This window comes from Pleurodeles waltl, chromosome 6, assembly GCF_031143425.1.
Source record: "Pleurodeles waltl isolate 20211129_DDA chromosome 6, aPleWal1.hap1.20221129, whole genome shotgun sequence".
NCBI classification, from domain to species: Eukaryota; Metazoa; Chordata; class Amphibia; order Caudata; family Salamandridae; genus Pleurodeles; species Pleurodeles waltl.
In genome coordinates, this window is record NC_090445.1 from 884,137,439 (window position 1) to 884,156,877 (window position 19,439).

A 19,439-nucleotide genomic window follows, 5' to 3' on the forward strand; every position below is an offset into this window, starting at 1 on the left:
TCTCCGCCTCCACAGACTAAAAGGAAGTTAGCATTCTAGATAATGCCCCACCACCTGCAAAAATGTACAAGCAGATGGAAAAGCCGAAACCTCTAGAGCTTTCGCCACCACATTCACCACAACTTTCCTTTTCACCACAACCTCTGACTCCACCACCTTCACCATCACACTCTCACACTGGGGTGATTCCAGTTACACCATAGACCCATGAGATATGTACAATTCGGATCCTATCCCATCTAACGATCCGGATCTGTATACTAACAGACCATTTCCACCAGAGGATAATACAGCATATAACCAAATTATATCCAGAGCAGCTGCATACCATGGAGTACAAATGCATGCAGAACCTTTAGAGGAGGTTTTCCTTTTTAAGACCCTGACCTCAAATCATAAGCAATACCAGTGTCTACTGATGCTTCCTGGTATGCTTAAGCATGCAGATGAAATATTCAAAGAACCAGTTGAAGCTAGGGTTCTAACACCAAGTATCGATGAAAAATATAAGCCTGCAGCAACAGACCCAATTTATATCACACAACTATTACCACCATATTCTATTGTGGGAAGTGCAGCCAATAAGTGCGCCAATAGTCCGTCTTCTCAGGATAGAGGAGTTAATACTACCATCACTATTAGATGACATACATGGTTGAGGTCCTCAGGTTTCAAACCAGAGATACAGCGGTGGTCTGTAATATGCTTTTAACAAACATCAGCTTTTTGGACCAGAGGTGGACACAACCATCGAAAAACTCCAAAAAGATTCTGACACAGCAAAAGCCATGGGAGCTCTGTATACCACACCATTTCGGGGTTCTTTTTGAAAACCACAATTTAGGGGAGGTTTTAAAACACAAACTACAGAGGCTTCCACCCCCCGTTCAAAGCCAGGCCAGCAGTATTACCCAAGGGGGCATTCAGAGGCTCTTACAGGGGACACACTTTTAGGGCCAGAGGCAAATTCCCAGCCTCAAAGGGTGCTTCAACATCCACAAAACACTGACTTCCCAAACTTTCCACAGCACCTTAGATCTCCTGTGGGAGGAGAAATGCAACAATTCCATTCTCACTGGCAAACAATTACTACAGATCAGTGGGTACTCTCAATTATCCGCAATGGTTATTGCTTAGAGTTCATCTCTACTCCACCAAACATTCCACCTCGTTCTCACACTCTCTCAAGAACACACTATTCTACTACAACAAGAGGTACAATCTCTGCTACTCAAAGAGGCAATAGAAGAAGTACCCATCTCACAGCAAGGAACAGGAGTATATTCCCTATACTTCCTTATACCAAAAAAGGATGGTACTCTCATACCCATTCTCGATCTCAGGCCTCTAAATCTATATATCCTGTCAGAGCATTTTCACATGGTCACTCTACAGGATGTAATTCCCTTGCTACAGAGACAAACCTACATGACAGCATTAGACCTAAAGGACGCTTACTTCCACATTCCTATACGCCCAGCTCACTGCAAGTACCTAAGGTTCGTAATAGCAGGCAAGCATTATCAATTCAGGGTACTACCCTTAGGGGTAACAACAGCACCAAGAGTCTTCATAATATGTCTAGTTGTAGTCGCAGCATACCTCAGAAGGCAACACATACATGTCTTCCCTCATCTAGATGACTGGTTAATAAAATCCAGTACCATTCCAAACTGCCAACAACACACACAATACACAATAGATACCCTACACAAATTAGGGTTCACAATCAATTACCAGAAATCTCACCTTCAGCCAGCACACATTCAGCCTTATCTAGGAGCAATTCTGAATACTCAGCATTAGCCTACCCAAATCCACAATGGACACAAGTGTTTCACTCCCTCATATCCCAATTGCAGGCCAGTCAAACTTACATAGTAAGATTTATCATGAAACTATTGGGAATGATGGCATCATGCATAGCAATAGTGCCAAATGCATGTCTAAACATGAGACAACTGCAATAGAGTCTCTCGCGACAGTGGTCTCAGGCACACAGTCAGCTACAGGATCTAGTGTTGTTAGATCGCCAAACTTCCAAATCTCTGCAACAGTGGAATCACAACAACTAACCAAAAGGGCGGCCATTTCAGAACCCTGTGCCACAGACCATAATCACAAGAGATGCATCAATGATAGGTTGGGGAGCCCATCTCAACAATCTCACAATACACGGGGAATGGGACTTAATCCAGCAAATTTACCACATAAACCACTTGGAATTACTAGCAGTGTTCTTAGCCATCAAAGCATTCCAACCACAGATCATACACAAAATAGTCTTAATAAGGACAGACAACAATGTGTTATCTGAAAAAACAGGGGCACACACTCATCCCAATTGTCCCTTCTAGCACAAACAATATGGAAATGGGCAGTTCACAATCACATTCACCTGCTAGCGGAATACATCCCAGGAATGCACAACCAGCTAGTGGACTTTCTAAGCAGGAAGCAGCAACAAATACACAAATGGGAGATTCACCCACAAGTAATTCAATATTACTTTCAAATGTGGGGAACACCAAACATAGACCTTTTCGCAACGGCGAAAACGCAAAATGCCAAAACGTCGCATCCAGATACCCACACCCCCAATCCAAGGGCAATGCTCTTTGGATCAACTGGTCAGGGATAGTTGCCATGCTTTTCCCCCTGTCCTGTTGCAAAGAAATGGCTCCCTGTTGCAGTTACCCCCCACTTTTTGCCTGATACTGATGCTGACTTGACTGAGAAGTGTGCTGGGACCCTGCTAACCAGGCCCCAGCACCAGTGTTCTTTCACCTAAAATGTACCATTGTTTCCACAATTGGCACAACCCTGGCACCTAGGTAAGTCCCTTGTAACTGGTACCCCTGGTACCATGGGCCCTGATGCCAGGGAAGGTCTCTAAGGGCTGCAGCATGTCTTATGCCACCCTAGGGACCCCTCACTCAGCACAGACACACTGCTTGCCAGCTTGTGTGTGCTGATGGGGAGAAAATGACTAAGTCGACATGGCACTCCCCTCAGGGTGCCATGCCAACCTCCCACTGCCTGTGGCATAGGTAAGTCACCCCTCTAGTAGGCCTTACAGCCCTAAGGCAGGGTGCACTATACCACAGGTGAGGGCATATGTGCATGAGCACTATGCCCCTACAGTGTCTAAGCAAAACCTTAGACATTGTAAGTGCAGGGTAGCCATAAGAGTATATGGGCTGGGAGTCTGTCAAAAACGAACTCCACAGCTCCATAATGGCTACACTGAATACTGGGAAGTTTAGTATCAAACTTCTCAGAATAATAAACCCACACTGATGCCAGTGTTGGATTTATTAAAAAATGCACACAGAGGGCATCTTAGAGATACCCCCTGTATTTTACCCAATTGTTCAGTGCAGGACTGACTGGTCTGTGCCAGCCTGCTGCTGAGAGACGAGTGTCTGACCTCATGCGGTGAGAGCCTTTGTGCTCTCTGAGGACAGAAACAAAGCCTGCTCTGGGTGGAGGTGCTTCACACCTCCCCCCTGCAGGAACTGTAACACCTAGCAGTGAGCTTCAAAGGCTCAAGCTTCGTGTTACAATGCCCCAGGGCACTCCAGCTAGTGGAGATGCCCGCCTCCTGGACCCAGCCCCCACTTTTGGCGGCAAGTCCAGGAGAGATAATGAGAAAAACAAAGAGGAGTCACTGGCCAGTCAGGACAGCCCCTAAGGTGTCCTGAGCTGAGGTGACTCTGACTTTTAGAAATCCTCCATCTTGTAGAAGGAGGATTCCCCCAATAGGGATAGGAATGTGACCCCCTCCCCTTGGGAGGAGGCACAAAGAGGGTGTACCCACCCTCAGGGCTAGTAGCCATTGGCTACTAACCCCCCAGACCTAAACACGCCCTTAAATTTAGTATTTAAGGGCTTCCCTGAACCTAAAGATTTAGATTCCTGCAACAACAAGAAGGACTGCCTAGCTGAAAACCCCTGCAGAGGAAGACCAGAAGACAACAACTGCCTTGGCTCCAGAAACTCACCGGCCTGTCTCCTGCCTTCCAAAGAACTCTGCTCCAGCGACGCCTTCCAAAGGGACCAGCGACCTCTGAATCCTCTGAGGACTGCCCTGCTTCGACGACGACAAGAAACTCCCGAGGACAGCGGACCTGCTCCAAAAAGACTGCAACTTTATCCAAAGGAGCAGCTTTAAAGACCCTGCAATCTCCCCGCAAGAAGCGTGAGACTTGCAACACTGCACCCGGCGACCCCGACTCGGCTGGTGGAGAACCAACACCTCAGGGAGGACCCCCGGACTACTCTACGACTGTGAGTACCAAAACCTGTCCCCCCTGAGCGCCCACAGCGCCGCCTGCAGAGGGAATCCCGAGGCTTCCCCTGACCGCGACTCTCTGAAACCTAAGTCCCGACGCCTGGAAAAGACCCTGCACCCGCAGCCCCCAGGACCTGAAGGACCGGACTTTCACTGCAGAAGTGACCCCCAGGAGTCCCTCTCCCTTGCCCAAGTGGAGGTTTCCCCGAGGAAGCCCCCCCCTTGCCTGCCTGCAGCGCTGAAGAGATCCCTTGATCTCTCATTGACTTCCATTGCGAACCCGACGCTTGTTCTATCACTGCACCCGGCCGCCCCCGTGCCGCTGAGGGTGAAATTTCTGTGTGGGCTTGTGTCCCCCCCGGTGCCCTACAAAACCCCCCTGGTCTGCCCTCCGAAGACGCGGGTACTTACCTGCTGGCAGACTGGAACCGGGGCACCCCCTTCTCTCCATTGAAGCCTATGCGTTTTGGGCACCACTTTGAACTCTGCACCTGACCGGCCCTGAGCTGCTGGTGTGGTAACTTTGGGGTTGCTCTGAACCCCCAACGGTGGGCTACCTTGGACCAAGAACTGAACCCTGTAAGTGTCTTACTTACCTGGTAAAACTAACAAAAACTTACCTCCCCCAGGAACTGTGAAAATTGCACTAAGTGTCCACTTTTAAAATAGCTATTTGTGAATAACTTGAAAAGTATACATGCAATTGAAATGATTCAAAGTTCCTAATGTACTTACCTGCAATACCTTTCAAACAAGATATTACATGTTAAATTTGAACCTATGGTTCTTAAAATAAACTAAGAAAATATATTTTTCTATAACAAAACCTATTGGCTGGATTTGTCTCTGAGTGTGTGTACCTCATTTATTGTCTAGGTGTATGTACAACAAATGCTTAACACTACTCCTTGGATAAGCCTACTGCTCGACCACACTACCACAAAATAGAGCATTAGTATTATCTCTTTTTACCACTATTTTACCTCTAAGGGGAACCCTTGGACTCTGTGCATGCTATTCCTTACTTTGAAATAGCACATACAGAGCCAACTTCCTACACCTGTTAATTCCATTTCTGGTCAACAAAATGCATCACATTTCACTCACCATGATACTCATATCGCCCACGTGGGTACGTCAACACTGTTGGATCTGTCAGTAGTACCACATCAAACTTCCAAACCGACCAGACCTGTTAACCCAGAATAGTGGTCAAATCAGCCATCCCAATCCCAGTGTGCTCAACTTGGCGATTTGGCTCCTGAGGTCATAGAATTTAGATACCTACAGCTTCTATTAGAATGTATGGACTTTCTAAAACAAGCACGTAAACTGACAACGAGGCAGTGCTACACAAATAAATGGAAACATTTTGTATATTACTGCCAACCTAAAAATATTGATCCACTTAAAGCATCAGTACAGGATGTTGTGTGTTATTTGCTGTACTTACAAAAAGTAAATCTTGCCTACACATCTATTAAAATTAATTTAACAGCAATATCAGCCTACCTACAAAACAGTCAACATACCCCTCTGTTTAGGGTTCCTGTTATAAAAGCATTTATGGAAGGGCTTAAATTAATTATTCCACCTAGAATACCTCCAGCTCCTGCATGGAATCTTAATATTGTGCTCACAAGACTTATGGGTCCCCCTTTGAACCCATGCACTCTTGCGCTATTCAATTTCTCACATGGAAGGTTGCTTTCTTGGTAGCAATCACTTCCTTAAGAAGAGTAAGTGAAATTCAAGCATTTATTTTAGAAGAACCTTTCTTCCAAGTACACAAACACAAAGTAGTGCTTAGAACAAATCCAAAAATGTTTACCTAAAGTGGTTTCACCCTTTCATATTAATCAGTCAGTCGAATTGCCAGTCTTCTTTCCACAGCCAGATTCTACTGTTGATAGACCTCTCCACACTCTTGATCTCAAAAGAGCTCTAATGTATTACATAGACAGAACGAAAGGCTTTAGAAAAACTAAACAGCTTTTTATTGCTTTCCAACAACCTTATAAAGGTAATCCTATTTTGAAACATGGATTAGCTAGATGGATTGTAAAATGTATTCAAACCTGCTATCTCATGGCAAAAAGGCATTTATTAGTACCCCCAAGAGCACATTCCATTAGAAAAAAGGGTGCCTCAATGGTATTCTTAGGGAATATACCAGTGGGAGACATATGCAAAGCAGCCACATGGTCCACACCATACACATTCACTAAACACTACTGTGTGGATGTATTATCTCGACAACAAGCAAATGTTGGTCAAGCAGTGCTAAAAACACTGTTTCAAACTACTTCAGCTCCTACGGGCTAACCACCGCTTCCTTTGGAGGAGAATTTTCAATCTATGCACAACATGTGTATCTGCAGCTACACATGCCATTGAATGGAAAATGCCACTTACCCAGTGTACATCTGTTCGTGGCATGTTGAGCTGCAGATTCACATGCGCCCTCCCTCCTCCCCAGGAGCCTGTGGTCATTGTAGCACTTAATCATGTAAATATGTAATTACATTGCCTGGACATCATCTTTACTTTCTATATATTTTTGTACATACACAATTGTTCACTCCTTACTTCACCCTCCTGCGGAAAAACAACCTAACAAAGGAGTCGATGCCCATGCGCACCATCACCAAGAGGAGGAGTCACTCAATCCCGTGACTCGAAAGAAGACTTCTTCAAAGAAAAACAACTTGTAACACTCCGAGCCCAACACTAGATGACGATATGTGCACAGCATGTGAAACTGCAGCACTACATGCCATGAACAGATTTACACTGGGTAAGTGACATTTTCCACATATATGTGTGTGTGTGTGTGTAAATATTTATGCATGTTTGTACTCTCTATAACCTAGAATGGTTACAACTTTCCTTGATATTACTGTAAGTATCTGAGAATTCTAAAAAAGTCAGAAATTTACTCTAAATCTAGGTGTAAGCAACTAAACTTTCAACTTTTTTCGGAACCAGAACCTGGCTGTTCCTTTCTTGTCTTTCTTTCCAGCTCTCTCATTTCTTTGCACCTTACTACCATTTATCTTTTGTCTCTTCAAATCACCTTCCATCTAGTTTTGTCTGTAGCAAGATTTTGGTTTACTTCATACTCACTCTTTCTATTGTTCTTTATGTTGCTTTCACACTTCCATGTTTTCTCCTTCTCACCTGTTTATTGGAGTTGTATCTCTCTTAGGATTATCTCTCAAGAGGCTATTATGTAGGAAGCAGGCAGAACTGTGAAAGGAGCATAATTGTGCACACTATATTAAAGGGGAGGGTCATTTAAAGTTTGGCGGGTCAGTTGCACAATTTCTGGGATGTTGAAAGTGCCACATCTGCCATCCTAGACAAATCTGCACACCAGTTCCAGAGTTTGCCTCTGTCGCAGCCAGATTTTTTCACCAAAATCAATATATTAGAAAATACACAAGGCCGGCCCACATTGTGATGGGGGTATAACGGATCTTTCTAGAATTTTTTTTTTTTAATAACCTCTCGGAGCAGTTATTTTTTCAGAATAAAAAAAGTTATGTCCCTGATGCACTTGTGTTTTCTCACTGTTCTTGACTAACATTCCATGTTTTTCCAGCTCACGGTAAGCTTGCTTGACATCGCAGTACATCATTTCTAGAGGATGAATAAAGGAAATTACCTTAAGGTGTTTAACCAGTTTTAGGTGGCTGGTGCTGTAGAAAAGTTTGAAAACAGAAACCTTACTTTTGCTATTCATAATTTGAAAATTATCAAGACACTTCTGATTTGAAATACTTAATCATGTTTTAGAGGTTGTACTTTATAGCAAAATGTTTACAATTAAATTGATATGTTTGTTACTGCAGTGATGATGAATCTCTTAACTACAATAGTGCAGTTTTAAATGTAGCATTTTATCCAACTTGGTGCCTTTGTGTTCCAGACTTCTAGACCAACACATTGGTGTGAATCAGGATGCCCCATACATGGACCCCTGCCTCCCGGTTGGAGCTACAACTACAGTTGAAAAAAGTAGCCAAACCATATATTTGCGTGGAAAAGGTGACTGGGATGCTTGCCGGCAACAGCTTGAACCTCTCCTACTCAAAAGCAATGACAGCTTTGCCCATCTAAATGGCGTTTACCATTCACCGATCGACTTCACAAACAGCGAGTTTTATGGCTTTTCTGAGTTTTTCTATTGCACCGAGGATGTTTTGCGTATGGGAGGCCGCTACAATAGTTTCAAGTTTGCTAAAGCTGCAAAGGTATGTGCTCAGAGACTTGTTTCCTAGTTTGAGCAATACTGTTTACACAAGTGGAATAACTCTGAGTACTATGCTCCTTATTCTGTCCTAGGATTACTGTAGCATGACCTGGACAGCGTTAAGTGACCGGTATAAACATGGCCTGTATTCTTCCCATGCTGATGAACACCGTGTAAAGTAAGGATATGTTCTCACTTATTTTACTTCTTGCATCAAAAGAGCAGGATCACTGTGGATGGTAGAGGGGTAAGGGAAGGGAAAAGCGTTTATTTGTGGTTTTTCATGATCTGCCTTACCTGTTACAGAGTGAATGTTAAGAAAATAGCATGAAATTTGTTTTGGTAACAACACTGCCCGTCTTTGTTTTCTAGATATCAATGTTTTAAATCGGCCTGGATGTACCAAGTCCTCCATGATGGATTTCACTTCCCCCATGATTACACTAACCTGAAAACTGCCCAGTTAGTCTATGACCGAGAAGTACAGTGGACTCTGGGAGCCATCCTCTTCAAAACTCGCTTTCTTCCACTCAGGTACTACATGCCTAAGCTTGTATTTTCAAAAAAGCTTTTCCTTCTGCCAGTAAATAGAATTTGAGTTTTAATTGAAAATGAAATGGGTCTTGGGCTAGATGCTATTTATGATGACATCTCTGCATTTCTTTGCAGGAATGTACATTGAAAAATAGGGATCTAGTTTAAAAATCAGGGGGAAAGACCTACTGATCTTAACTGAATTTCAGAGAATCCTGCAAAACAAAGAAGGAAACTTGATTTCTTCCAAGTGTAGATAACTAGTGTTACCAATAAAACACTCATTAGACAAATTGCATTACTTGTTGGGAAGTGTTAATTATTGTGTGGTTATTAACAGTTATGATGTCATCCGAGAGTAGTGTGTGATCGTATGCAGAGGAATAGAAATGTCTGTTTCAGAGCTGTGTGTGTGGCTGGTTGTTCACATGCTCTTGAGCTGGGGAGGTCACTACAACTGGCAACATAAGTGGGATATGTGTCCTGAGACTTCTCTCCCTGAGAGTTTGCAACAACGTGGCAAACTGCTCGTATGTGGCATGTGTGCTCAAATCGATAGAAGCAATTTGAGGTTGGTGTGTGTGGCGTCAAATCCTTGCTCCAGCCCATATACAGCCCTCAAAGATGTGAATGGCCTTAAGGAGAAGAGCATTCGGAAATCCCCCCCCCCCCCCCCCCCCTGTTTTGGTAAGGCTGAAAGCAGAAATTCTGTGGTGTGCCATAACACAGAGCACAATGCAAAATGCTAAAGGCAGTGACAGCCAGGTACGATGCAAGAAACTAAACACAACAACGATCAAGTTTGAGAGAAAGAACCATTACTCACCGTCAAAAGAAGATGATTATCTATGACCTCCAATCAGGCATGCTGTTCCAAGCACAAGCATACGGCCAGTGCTTGCAGAGGTTACCGGTCCAGGTGAACAGCGGCAGTCATCTGAACAGCATATACTCTCAACAGTGGTAGAAAAGAGTACAAAGTATGGTGCAGATGTGTTTCTGAAACAACTATTTGGCACTACCAAAAAGCAAAATATTTGCACCGGGGGACTGAGTGATCGAGACGTTTGATGACTTCATAGATGCCCTAGAAGAAGTAGATGACAAGAAGATCATTAAGTATTTTAAGAACCTTGCCGATGATGGGGTTAAAGAAGTGCTGATGAAAATCTCACAGGCTGATGCAATGTCATACTATCAATTCAAGGAGGCATTTGGTTCCAAGTTCAATCCAATGCTGAATGTCGTCTATGAAAGGTACATTTTCAATCAAGCGAGACGGAAAGCTGGTGAAACGATGGATGTTTGTTGAAAGACTTGACATGCTTATCAAACACAGCAAGGTTAGTGAATTCAATAATGAAGAAGCCATATGCCTCAGTCATCAATTGCTGTCTTTTGTACTCTTTCAGAAGACGCATGTTAAGAGAGATGCTCAGACTAGAGAAAATATTAATTGTAAGATCAGATGAAGGAGCAGATAGACAAGCTGCTGATATGGAAGCTGGAATAGCGAAAAATGAATCGGCATTGGTCATGAAAACCAAGCACAAGCACAAGTACAAGGTAGATGCGCGCCAGTCTACTTCTTCAAAGAAGAAAAGGTTGTGTTTCGGATGTGGATTTTCATTTCTCCATGAAGGTAGATATCCATCCATAGGAAAGACGTGTAGAGGTTGAAGGAAAGAAAAACACTTCATAACGGTTATCAAGAGTGAAAGAGAAACCAAATATGTCATAGCGAGAAGAGAAAATATATGCCAGAAGGTTCCAGAAGCATTCGAGCCACGTCCACAAGGCCAAAATGCAGCACCAGTTGCAACAAGTAGAAACCCGACAAAGTTGATTGCCATCAAGCCCATCCTGCACAGGCTCTTCAGTGTCAGTATCTAGAGTCATTGAAGATGGATGTGCCATTATGATATTGAGGAAGGATTAACATACGCCTGTCGGTTTGACCACTTGCAAGGAAGAACAAAAGACAAAGAAAAACCATCAAATGAAACAACTGAATTAATTTGGTCATTGCCCCAAGATTATAATACCAGTCCATGGTTGCTCCATAACCTTTATCATAGACAGTATGCTTTGATCAACATTATGCTAGTCGAGAAGTTTAATAGCCTGTCTGCTGTCAACCTGTCAAACACAAAGGTATACACATGCGCTGGCTCCAAACCATTGCAGAGTCAAGGTTCATTCATAGCAACAATGCAGCATAAAGCATTATCAGTGCATGCAACAATTCACCTTCAAGGAACTTCATGTAGTGCATGTCTACTCCGTTTTGCCACTACTGCTGACGTGGGAATGATATCTCTTGGTTACCACCTTCACACTCACTCTGAAATTGTAAGTCAGTTTTTGTCATTGTTTCATGGTTTAGGAAGGCTCAAGACAATGACAGTGGAACTTCACATTAATGAGGACATTCACCCTGTTTCCCATGAGCACCGCTGAGTTGCTTTTCACTTGCAAAAAGCCATTCACAAAGAACTAGAAAGCCTGTTAAAGCATTACATCATTGTGCGATCCACTGGTCCTATGCGATGAGTTTCATCCATAATGGTGGTGCAAAAAAAAAGGACAGTCGAGGTGCGGTGCTCATTTGTGTTGATATGCGCCAGGCCAACAAAGCAGTCGAGAGAGAACAACATCCTTGTCCGCACTTAGCGGACATGATCATGCAGCTGAAAGGTGCCAAAGTCTTCTCCCCTCTTGACTCCAACAAGGGATACCACCAACTTGAGTTAGAAGAAAACTGCTGGTATATCACTACTATTTAGACTATTGTTGGTTGTTCAGATACAAAAGGCTTTGTTTTGGAGTGCCATCAGCTGCTGAAATATTTCAGGACATTATACATCAAATAATTCAACCTGTCATGCATGCTCTTATATATAGTGATGACATACTGGTATTTGGAGCAACGCAAGAGGAGCATGACAAGGCTGTTACGCAAGTGTGGCAGTTACTTGCTGATGAAGGTCTCACTCTGAACATGCCAAAGTGTGAGTTTCACAAAACAATACTTAAATTCTCTCACAACATACATTTCTGGTGGGGGAGAAGGTCTCCTGACCCAAGATTTCACCATGCTGCGATCTTTCTTGGGCATGAACAGTTATTGCTCAAGGTACATTTGTGATTTTGCTACAGTAAGTGCCCCATTAAGAGTCTAGGCAAAACAAAACTGCCCTTTCCAGTAGTCTCCTGAATGTGATCAAAACTTCAAAAGAATAAAACACATGATTGAGAATGCCATCGAGATGGCCTATTTTGACCCCAAGTTACATACTGAGATCACAGTAGATGCAAGCCCAGTGGGGCTGGTGGCAATCCTTGCCCAACATATTGGTCAGCCAAATCCTCAGAGACTCATTGTAGCTTATGCCAATCGAAGTTTGTCTGACATGGAACGTGCATATTCTCAGCCGGAGAAGGAGAGTCTGGCTGTAGTGAGGGTCTGTGAACATTTTCATGTGTTTCTATACAGAAAACATTTCACTATCATTTCTGACCACCAAGCACTGTCCACAGTGCAACATCGAAAATGGCTGAGGAGTACATTAACTTAATTGTGAAGTAGGAGGTGGAGCTAAGATGGCGACCGGGATGGACTGCTAGCGAGCGCTCTCCATCCCGGACTCGCCGCGAATATCCTGTAGGGCGTCCCCCGAGGCGAAGCTAGCGATCGGGGGCGCAGGAACGGCCTCCAGGACACTGGTGCGTCTCACTGGAGCCCTGGGCCGCCGTGAAAGGAGCTTCCGATCCGGAGATCGGACGCCGGAGCGCCGGCCATTATACGGCCTTAAATGACGCGCAAGGCGCCGGGAGCTCCCGGGCGCGGGGCTTGCAACTCCCGGCAGGGCCGACATCTCGGGGCTCTCTGCGCCGCAGAGTAAACCTCAGGACACGACGCTGAGGGATTGGGCGGGGCAGTCTGCCCGGAGCCCGAGGTCCCGAAATCGACGTAAAAGCAAAGAAAAACGGAGCAATAACAAACGAACTTACTGGGACACCGGGGCGCCTCACGGCCCCCCTGCAGGCCGGACAAAATAGCCCCGGGACAGGAGAGATCGCCCCTCCTGAACTTTTTGTTCGTGGGCCAGGAGGAAGCGAGCGCCCGTGGGCCCGGTCCCTTGGCCGACTTCAAGACAACCCGGCCTCACACATAATACGGCGGTAAGAGGGGGCTCGGGAGGTGTGCTGCGGCTTACGTCCTAGAAGGAGAAAAATAGGGTGGCCGGCCCTGCGCCCCTTCTCCTGTTTCCGCTCCCCTTCCTCCTCCTCGCTCCCGATCCCACCCGAGCGGGATGGTGCAGAGAACCCCCGTTAGTACTGGTACCCCCCCACCCCCTGGGCAGTACAAGTCACGATAGACCAAGAGGTGTGGAGGTGAGGCTGGCAGGGGCAGGGAGCAGTATAGGCAGCCCCAGGTCACGCCGGGCAGCTCGTCCCCCATTAATACGCTGAGGGCCCTGGAACGCGGCCGCACAGGCGCCCACCCCAGAAGTCCACTGATACCGGCACCCGGCCCCTTAGGCAACCACGCCTCTGCTGGATACCAAGTGCCTACCAAGATTGATATTGATTCGATGCGCTGCAATAACACTGGGCTACAGCTAAAAAAGTATAAGTTATCACTCATGGGATAACCCTATCAATAAATAACTGGGGCTGCATAATTGGCCGGGGGACCCCCTGCAGGACCCTGTGTGCAGACGGGAGTAAGCCCTAGGAAGCCTAAGAATCCACACAAGGCTCGGTTAAAGCTCATCCCCCCCTACGCAGAACGGGCGAAAACAGAGACAGGTTCACTGAATAAGCGCAAAGAGACTAAAGGGCGGCCCGCTGTAAACCTCCAGAAAAGCTCTGCCACACCCCACCAGACCTCCCTTGAATGTACACAATGGCGGGCAGGCTCAAATCAGCTAAGAATCAAGACCGTGCATCGCATGGAACAGCGCCCAGTGACCAACAAACAAATCCGACCCTACAATCACTGGAGAGCACACTCATTACCCAATCTGCGCAACTAGAGAAGGTACTGCAGGCGATCATGGACACTAAAACGTCCTTGGAAAATAGAATAGATGCAGTATCGCAAGACTTGAACCTACTCAGGGTGGACCATCGCAAACTGTCAGAAAGAGTCAAAACAGCGGAGGAGGGGTTGGCCGAACTGTCTCCTACGGCTCAGGACAACCAGAAACAGATTCAACGTTTGGACGCGGAGCTGAAGGCGCTATGGAGAAGGGCGGAAGAGGCCGAAAGCAGATCGTGCCGAAACAACATCCGTTTTCTGGGGTTCCCCGAAAATATGCAGCAGCAAAGTATGGAAATAACTTTAGAACAATGGCTAATCAAGGAGGTGTTAAGCGGGGCCCCATCTAAGTTCTTCACAGTCGAAAGGGTACATAGAATCCCGGGTAGGCCTCCACAACCGGGGCAACCCCCCCAGGCCACTGATTGCCAGATTCTTAAATTTCAGGGACCGCGATGCGATTCTACAACAGTTTCGCAACAAAGGCCCATACAAATACAAGGAATCAACCATCAACGCCTACCCAGATTTCACTCAAGAGGTGCAAAGAAAACATAACTCTTATGTAAAGGTTAAACAACGTCTGCGCGAACATGGCATTAAATTTGCTTTACTGTTCCCAGCCAAACTGAGCGTGATATCAGAAGACCGCACGCACATATTCACCTCCCCTGAAGATGTCTGGACATGGCTACATGCTAAAGGACTTGCACACATGTGCGACGAAGAGGGGAGGGGAGATGAGTGGTCGCTACCGACGTCAAGGAAGCGATCCAAGAGGCACATCAAAGTTCAACCATCTGCTCAACAAGCAGCTGAGGAAAGAGCAAAAGTGCTGAAGGAAACCCCCCTGCTGAGACAAAATAACTTTGAGATGATAAGGGAGACCCCTGAGATCAACATAGACTCGGACACGGCAAGCTCTGACTCTACTATAACGGGGGATCCAAAAGGACCGAGGGTTACCCCCAGAACAGCGGATGATCTCTGACTTGACCTACAGCATTTAATCCGCTACAGAACCCGGAGGAATCATGGCTGGCCGATACGGAGGACCCCGAAACGTCGCAAGACCCCGAAGCAAGAACATCCTCCTAAATAAAGTGTATCTTTTGCATAGAACTATGGATGTCCCGGTGGGGCCCCACCGGGGGGGGATTGGTATGGGGGAGGGGGGAGGGGTTGATGGGACCACACGCCTCGGGTGCGCACACAAACAATTGCAGACACAGTCTGCGGTCCGATGCGAGCCCTACAAATGAGCCGCATTAGACCGTCATGAAAACACCACCACGGATATCCAGAAGGATACAGGTTTTTCTATACAAATACGAGTTAAGTAGTTTAATATTAGTTATTAGAAGACTGGGGGATTTAATTGGGGGGGAGGGCAGAATTACGTTAGCCAACTTGTACACCTTAGTCACATTACGAACAAGCGAAACAAATGCGAACACAGCAGGCTGAGTTATCAGAGGAGCAGCAAGGGGAAAGCCCGCAGACCAAGGCGGAGGCGCAAGGATAGATTCACTCCATAACCCCTCATGGTATCACAAATTAAAAGCAACAGTAACCAGTACTGATGACATGGAAAGTGAGGGTAATGGGCACACTGAGTAAAAGATCTCGAATCTATGCTTGCCTTAAGCGACTGGGAATACACATCGCCATTCTCCAAGAGACACACTTAACGGAACCAGATCTGCGGGAGTTACGCGCGCAGTGGGGAGGACAACTGGTAGGCACAACATATTCAGCATTTGCAAGGGGAGTGTTGATATGGATTGCAGGAGGTGTCCCATTTCACCAAACGGCACATAAAATAGACTCGGGAGGCAGATTCGTAGCGGTGGAAGGCCAGTTAGATGGCAAACAACTTTCAGTGGTTGGCATATACGCCCCAAACGGCGGCACAGCGGGATTTCTGGGCACACTTACGCCGGCATTGTTAGCAAATCCATCAGCGCCTGCTATATGGGGAGGGGACTTCAATAGTATGCCGGACCCTGCTATGGATAGAACTAGCCCGCAAGGGGACCCCAAGACGAAGAGGAGCAATATAAGTCCACTGCAACACTGGGCGGGTGATATGAGACTATATGACATATGGCGCATAAGACACCCCCACCAGAGGGAATACTCATTCTATTCTCCCCCGCATAAAACATATACTAGAATAGATATAATACGGGGTACGCAGGACATAACTGACCTGATAAATGGGACAGAGTACCTAGCAAAGACACTTTCAGACCACTCACCGCTGAGAGCAACATTAAACTGGGGCAAGAGCCAACAGGGCATCTCCACATGGAGCTTGCAAGTAGAAGCGCTTCAAGACCCGGCATTTGTAGACACATTGAGCACCACACTACGCCAGTATTGGGAAACAAATGACCTTACTGCAAATTCACGGGCGGTGGAGTGGGACGCCGACAAAGCGGTGGTTAGAGGCCAGTGTCTTTCCGTAAGCTGGGGAGTGAGGCGTACTCTGAATGTCGAAATCGATCAACTAGAAAAGGAACTAAGAATAGCGGAAATGGCAGTGGCAAGGGGGGAAATCCCATACGCAGCACTAAAAGCAGCCCGCACAAAATACAACGAAGCAGATAGCAGACTTCGATGCCACGATTACAAATATCACTTAACACGCCTGCAATCGGAAGGTGACAGATCAGGGAAAATGCTGGCATGGTTACTGCGGGAAGATAGACAACATTCTCCCATAGGTGCTATTAGGATCGACTGTCACTACACAAGTAGAGATAAATAGAACGTTCAAAGAGTACTACGGAAATTTATATTCCAAACGCACCTCATGCACAACTACACAACTTGAGTCTTTCTTGGGAGACTCCCTCTTGCCGCAGCTATCCCAAATATATAGGGACACACTTGAAGCCCCTCTCACAACAGGGGAAATAGATTTAGCTCTAGCGCAGATGCCCAGGAATAAATCGCCGGGTATAGATGGCCTCCCAATAGAATACTACTCTGCATACTCGTCCCGCCTGAAGCCCCATCTACTGAGAGTATTCGAGGAGGCGTGGGCTACTGAACTATTGCCCCCATCCCAGAGAGAGGCCATGATAGTGGTACTCCCCAAACCGGGGCGGGATCCCACGGATGTTAAATCTTATAGACCACTGTCGCTACTAAACTTAGATTGCAAAATATTGGGTAAAATATTGGCCAACAGACTCGCCCCCATCATACACACCTTAATCCATGTCGACCAAAACGGCTTTATTCCGAAGCGTAACACCTTCTTAAACATCCGCAGGCTCCTAAGCGTAAAAGGAGACGCTCCCCCTGATGCATATGAAGAAATGGTGCTTTCACTGGATATTGAAAAGGCGTTCAACACATTGGAATGGGACTTCCTTCTAGCCACTATGAGACCGATGGGAATAGGCCCTAACTATGTGCGTTGGGTCCGCACACTATACTCAAGCCCAAGCGCTAGAGTGAAAACGGGGGGAGTGATCTCTGATAGCTTTCCAATCTCTAGGGGCACGAGACAGGGTTGCCCCCTTTCCCCACTATTATTCGCTATAGCCATGGAGCCATTAGCGGTTAAAGTACGATCCATGGCAAATGATTGGGGTATATATAGGTACGGAACACACCACGTAATATCGTTATATGCTGACGATGCTGTAATATACACCCGGAAGGGCACGGAGACACTGCCTTCCATAATGACACTCCTAGACGAATTTGGATCGTTATCTGGCTTAGCAGTAAACTGGGAAAAATCGTGTGTGTTCCCACTGATTAGATGGCCACCAGGGAAACAGGGAGAGACCCCGAGCGGACGCCTAAAATGGTGCTTCGAAACATTTAAATACCTAGGGGTTCACATATATCACAGCACAGTGGACCTTAGAGACGGCAATCTGGGGAGAGCATTAGCTTCTATGAAGGGCTCTCTATGCTTTTGGAACAAATTGCCGCTCTCGCCACCAGGCAGAGTGGCGGTCGCGAATATGCTGATCCTACCTAGGCTGTTATACTATTTTGCGGCTCTGCCGCTCATCCTTCTACTGAGCTTTTACAGGGACCTGAACACAACACTGTTACAGCTCATATGGGGCGGCGGGAGAGCACGTGTGGCATTAACCACATTGGAGCGACCTGTGGAATGGGAGCCCCCAACTTTGAACTCTATTATGCAGCGGCACAGCTACAGTGGATACAGCTTTGGTTCCACAGACCAGCGACAGCTGAGTCTGTATGGTTGCAGACACGGCTAAAAGGAACCCAACTGATGTCATGGCTGTCCAACAAGCATCCCAAAAGTGAATCCATTAACCCATTGCTAGCCGCGGCGCATGCTTGCTGGGGGAAATATGTCCAGAAGGGACACGGAGCACTCCCATACACCCTGCTAGTCCCGCTGGATTGTCTCCCGGGACGACATATGTCTGAGCCGCAATCATTGTCGATATGGTCAGAGGCAGGGGTACAGATAGTGGGAGACTGTTTCGAGCACGGCAAACCAATGTCGTTCGAAGCCATCCAGGCCCTCACTGCAGTGAACTCTGGCCAATTCTTAGCATATTACGCAATATGCCACGCAATTAAGAAAATATGGGGAGCAGGCGCCTTAGGACCAGAGACCTCTCCCATAATACATCATATTCGGCAAGGCGACGCACAAACCAAAGCAATATCAAGCTTGTACAAGATACTCAGTAAACTCCCAGAACCCTATTTGGAGAGGGCCAGGGAGAGCTGGAACTCTGTCCTCCCTGTCCCGATCCCCCTAGAAGACTGGCCGAAAGCACTGTCTTATGCACAGGCTGTTTCAAGGAACCCCAGATTCCGTTACACCCAGTTCAACTTTATACACCAAACGTACCTGTCACCGGCCAGATTAAAGCGGATGTATCCGGGCACGGCCCCAACGTGCCCCAGATGCCTGGAACCATCGGCTCACTTTTACCATATGGTCTGGGACTGTCCACAGGTGCAAACAGAATGGGAAAAGGTGGTGAAGGAGACTTCAGCATGGACAGGGCTTGAGCTGACAAGGGACCCCAGATCTTGTTTGCTGGGTGTGATGTCCGGAGCAAAAAAACACAGACACTTGTACAAGTTTGTAGACCTGTCCTACGTGATGTATAAAAGATTGATAGCAATGCACTGGAAAGCGCCAAATGCCCCTGACCAGAAGTCCTGGCATACCCTCACACTTGGTTGGGCCCGCACAGAATACCAGGTGCTTAAAAAAACTGGCACAGGATGGCCAGACACATATGGGGTGCGACATCTGGGAAACACTAGTAACTAAGCGCGAGACAAAA

At 46.4% G+C, this 19,439-nt stretch overlaps 1 protein-coding gene across 1 annotated transcript in view; it reads left to right on the top strand.

Moving 5' to 3' along the window:
* ENTPD7 (ectonucleoside triphosphate diphosphohydrolase 7) overlaps nt 1-19,439 on the top strand; it is a 244,708-nt gene that overhangs the window by 186,175 nt on the left and 39,094 nt on the right. Inside the window, exons 10-12 of the mRNA XM_069239671.1 lie at nt 8,226-8,550; nt 8,642-8,727; nt 8,922-9,083. Of these exons, the coding sequence (XP_069095772.1) occupies nt 8,226-8,550; nt 8,642-8,727; nt 8,922-9,083 (573 nt within the window). The remainder of the gene's footprint in view (nt 1-8,225; nt 8,551-8,641; nt 8,728-8,921; nt 9,084-19,439) is intronic.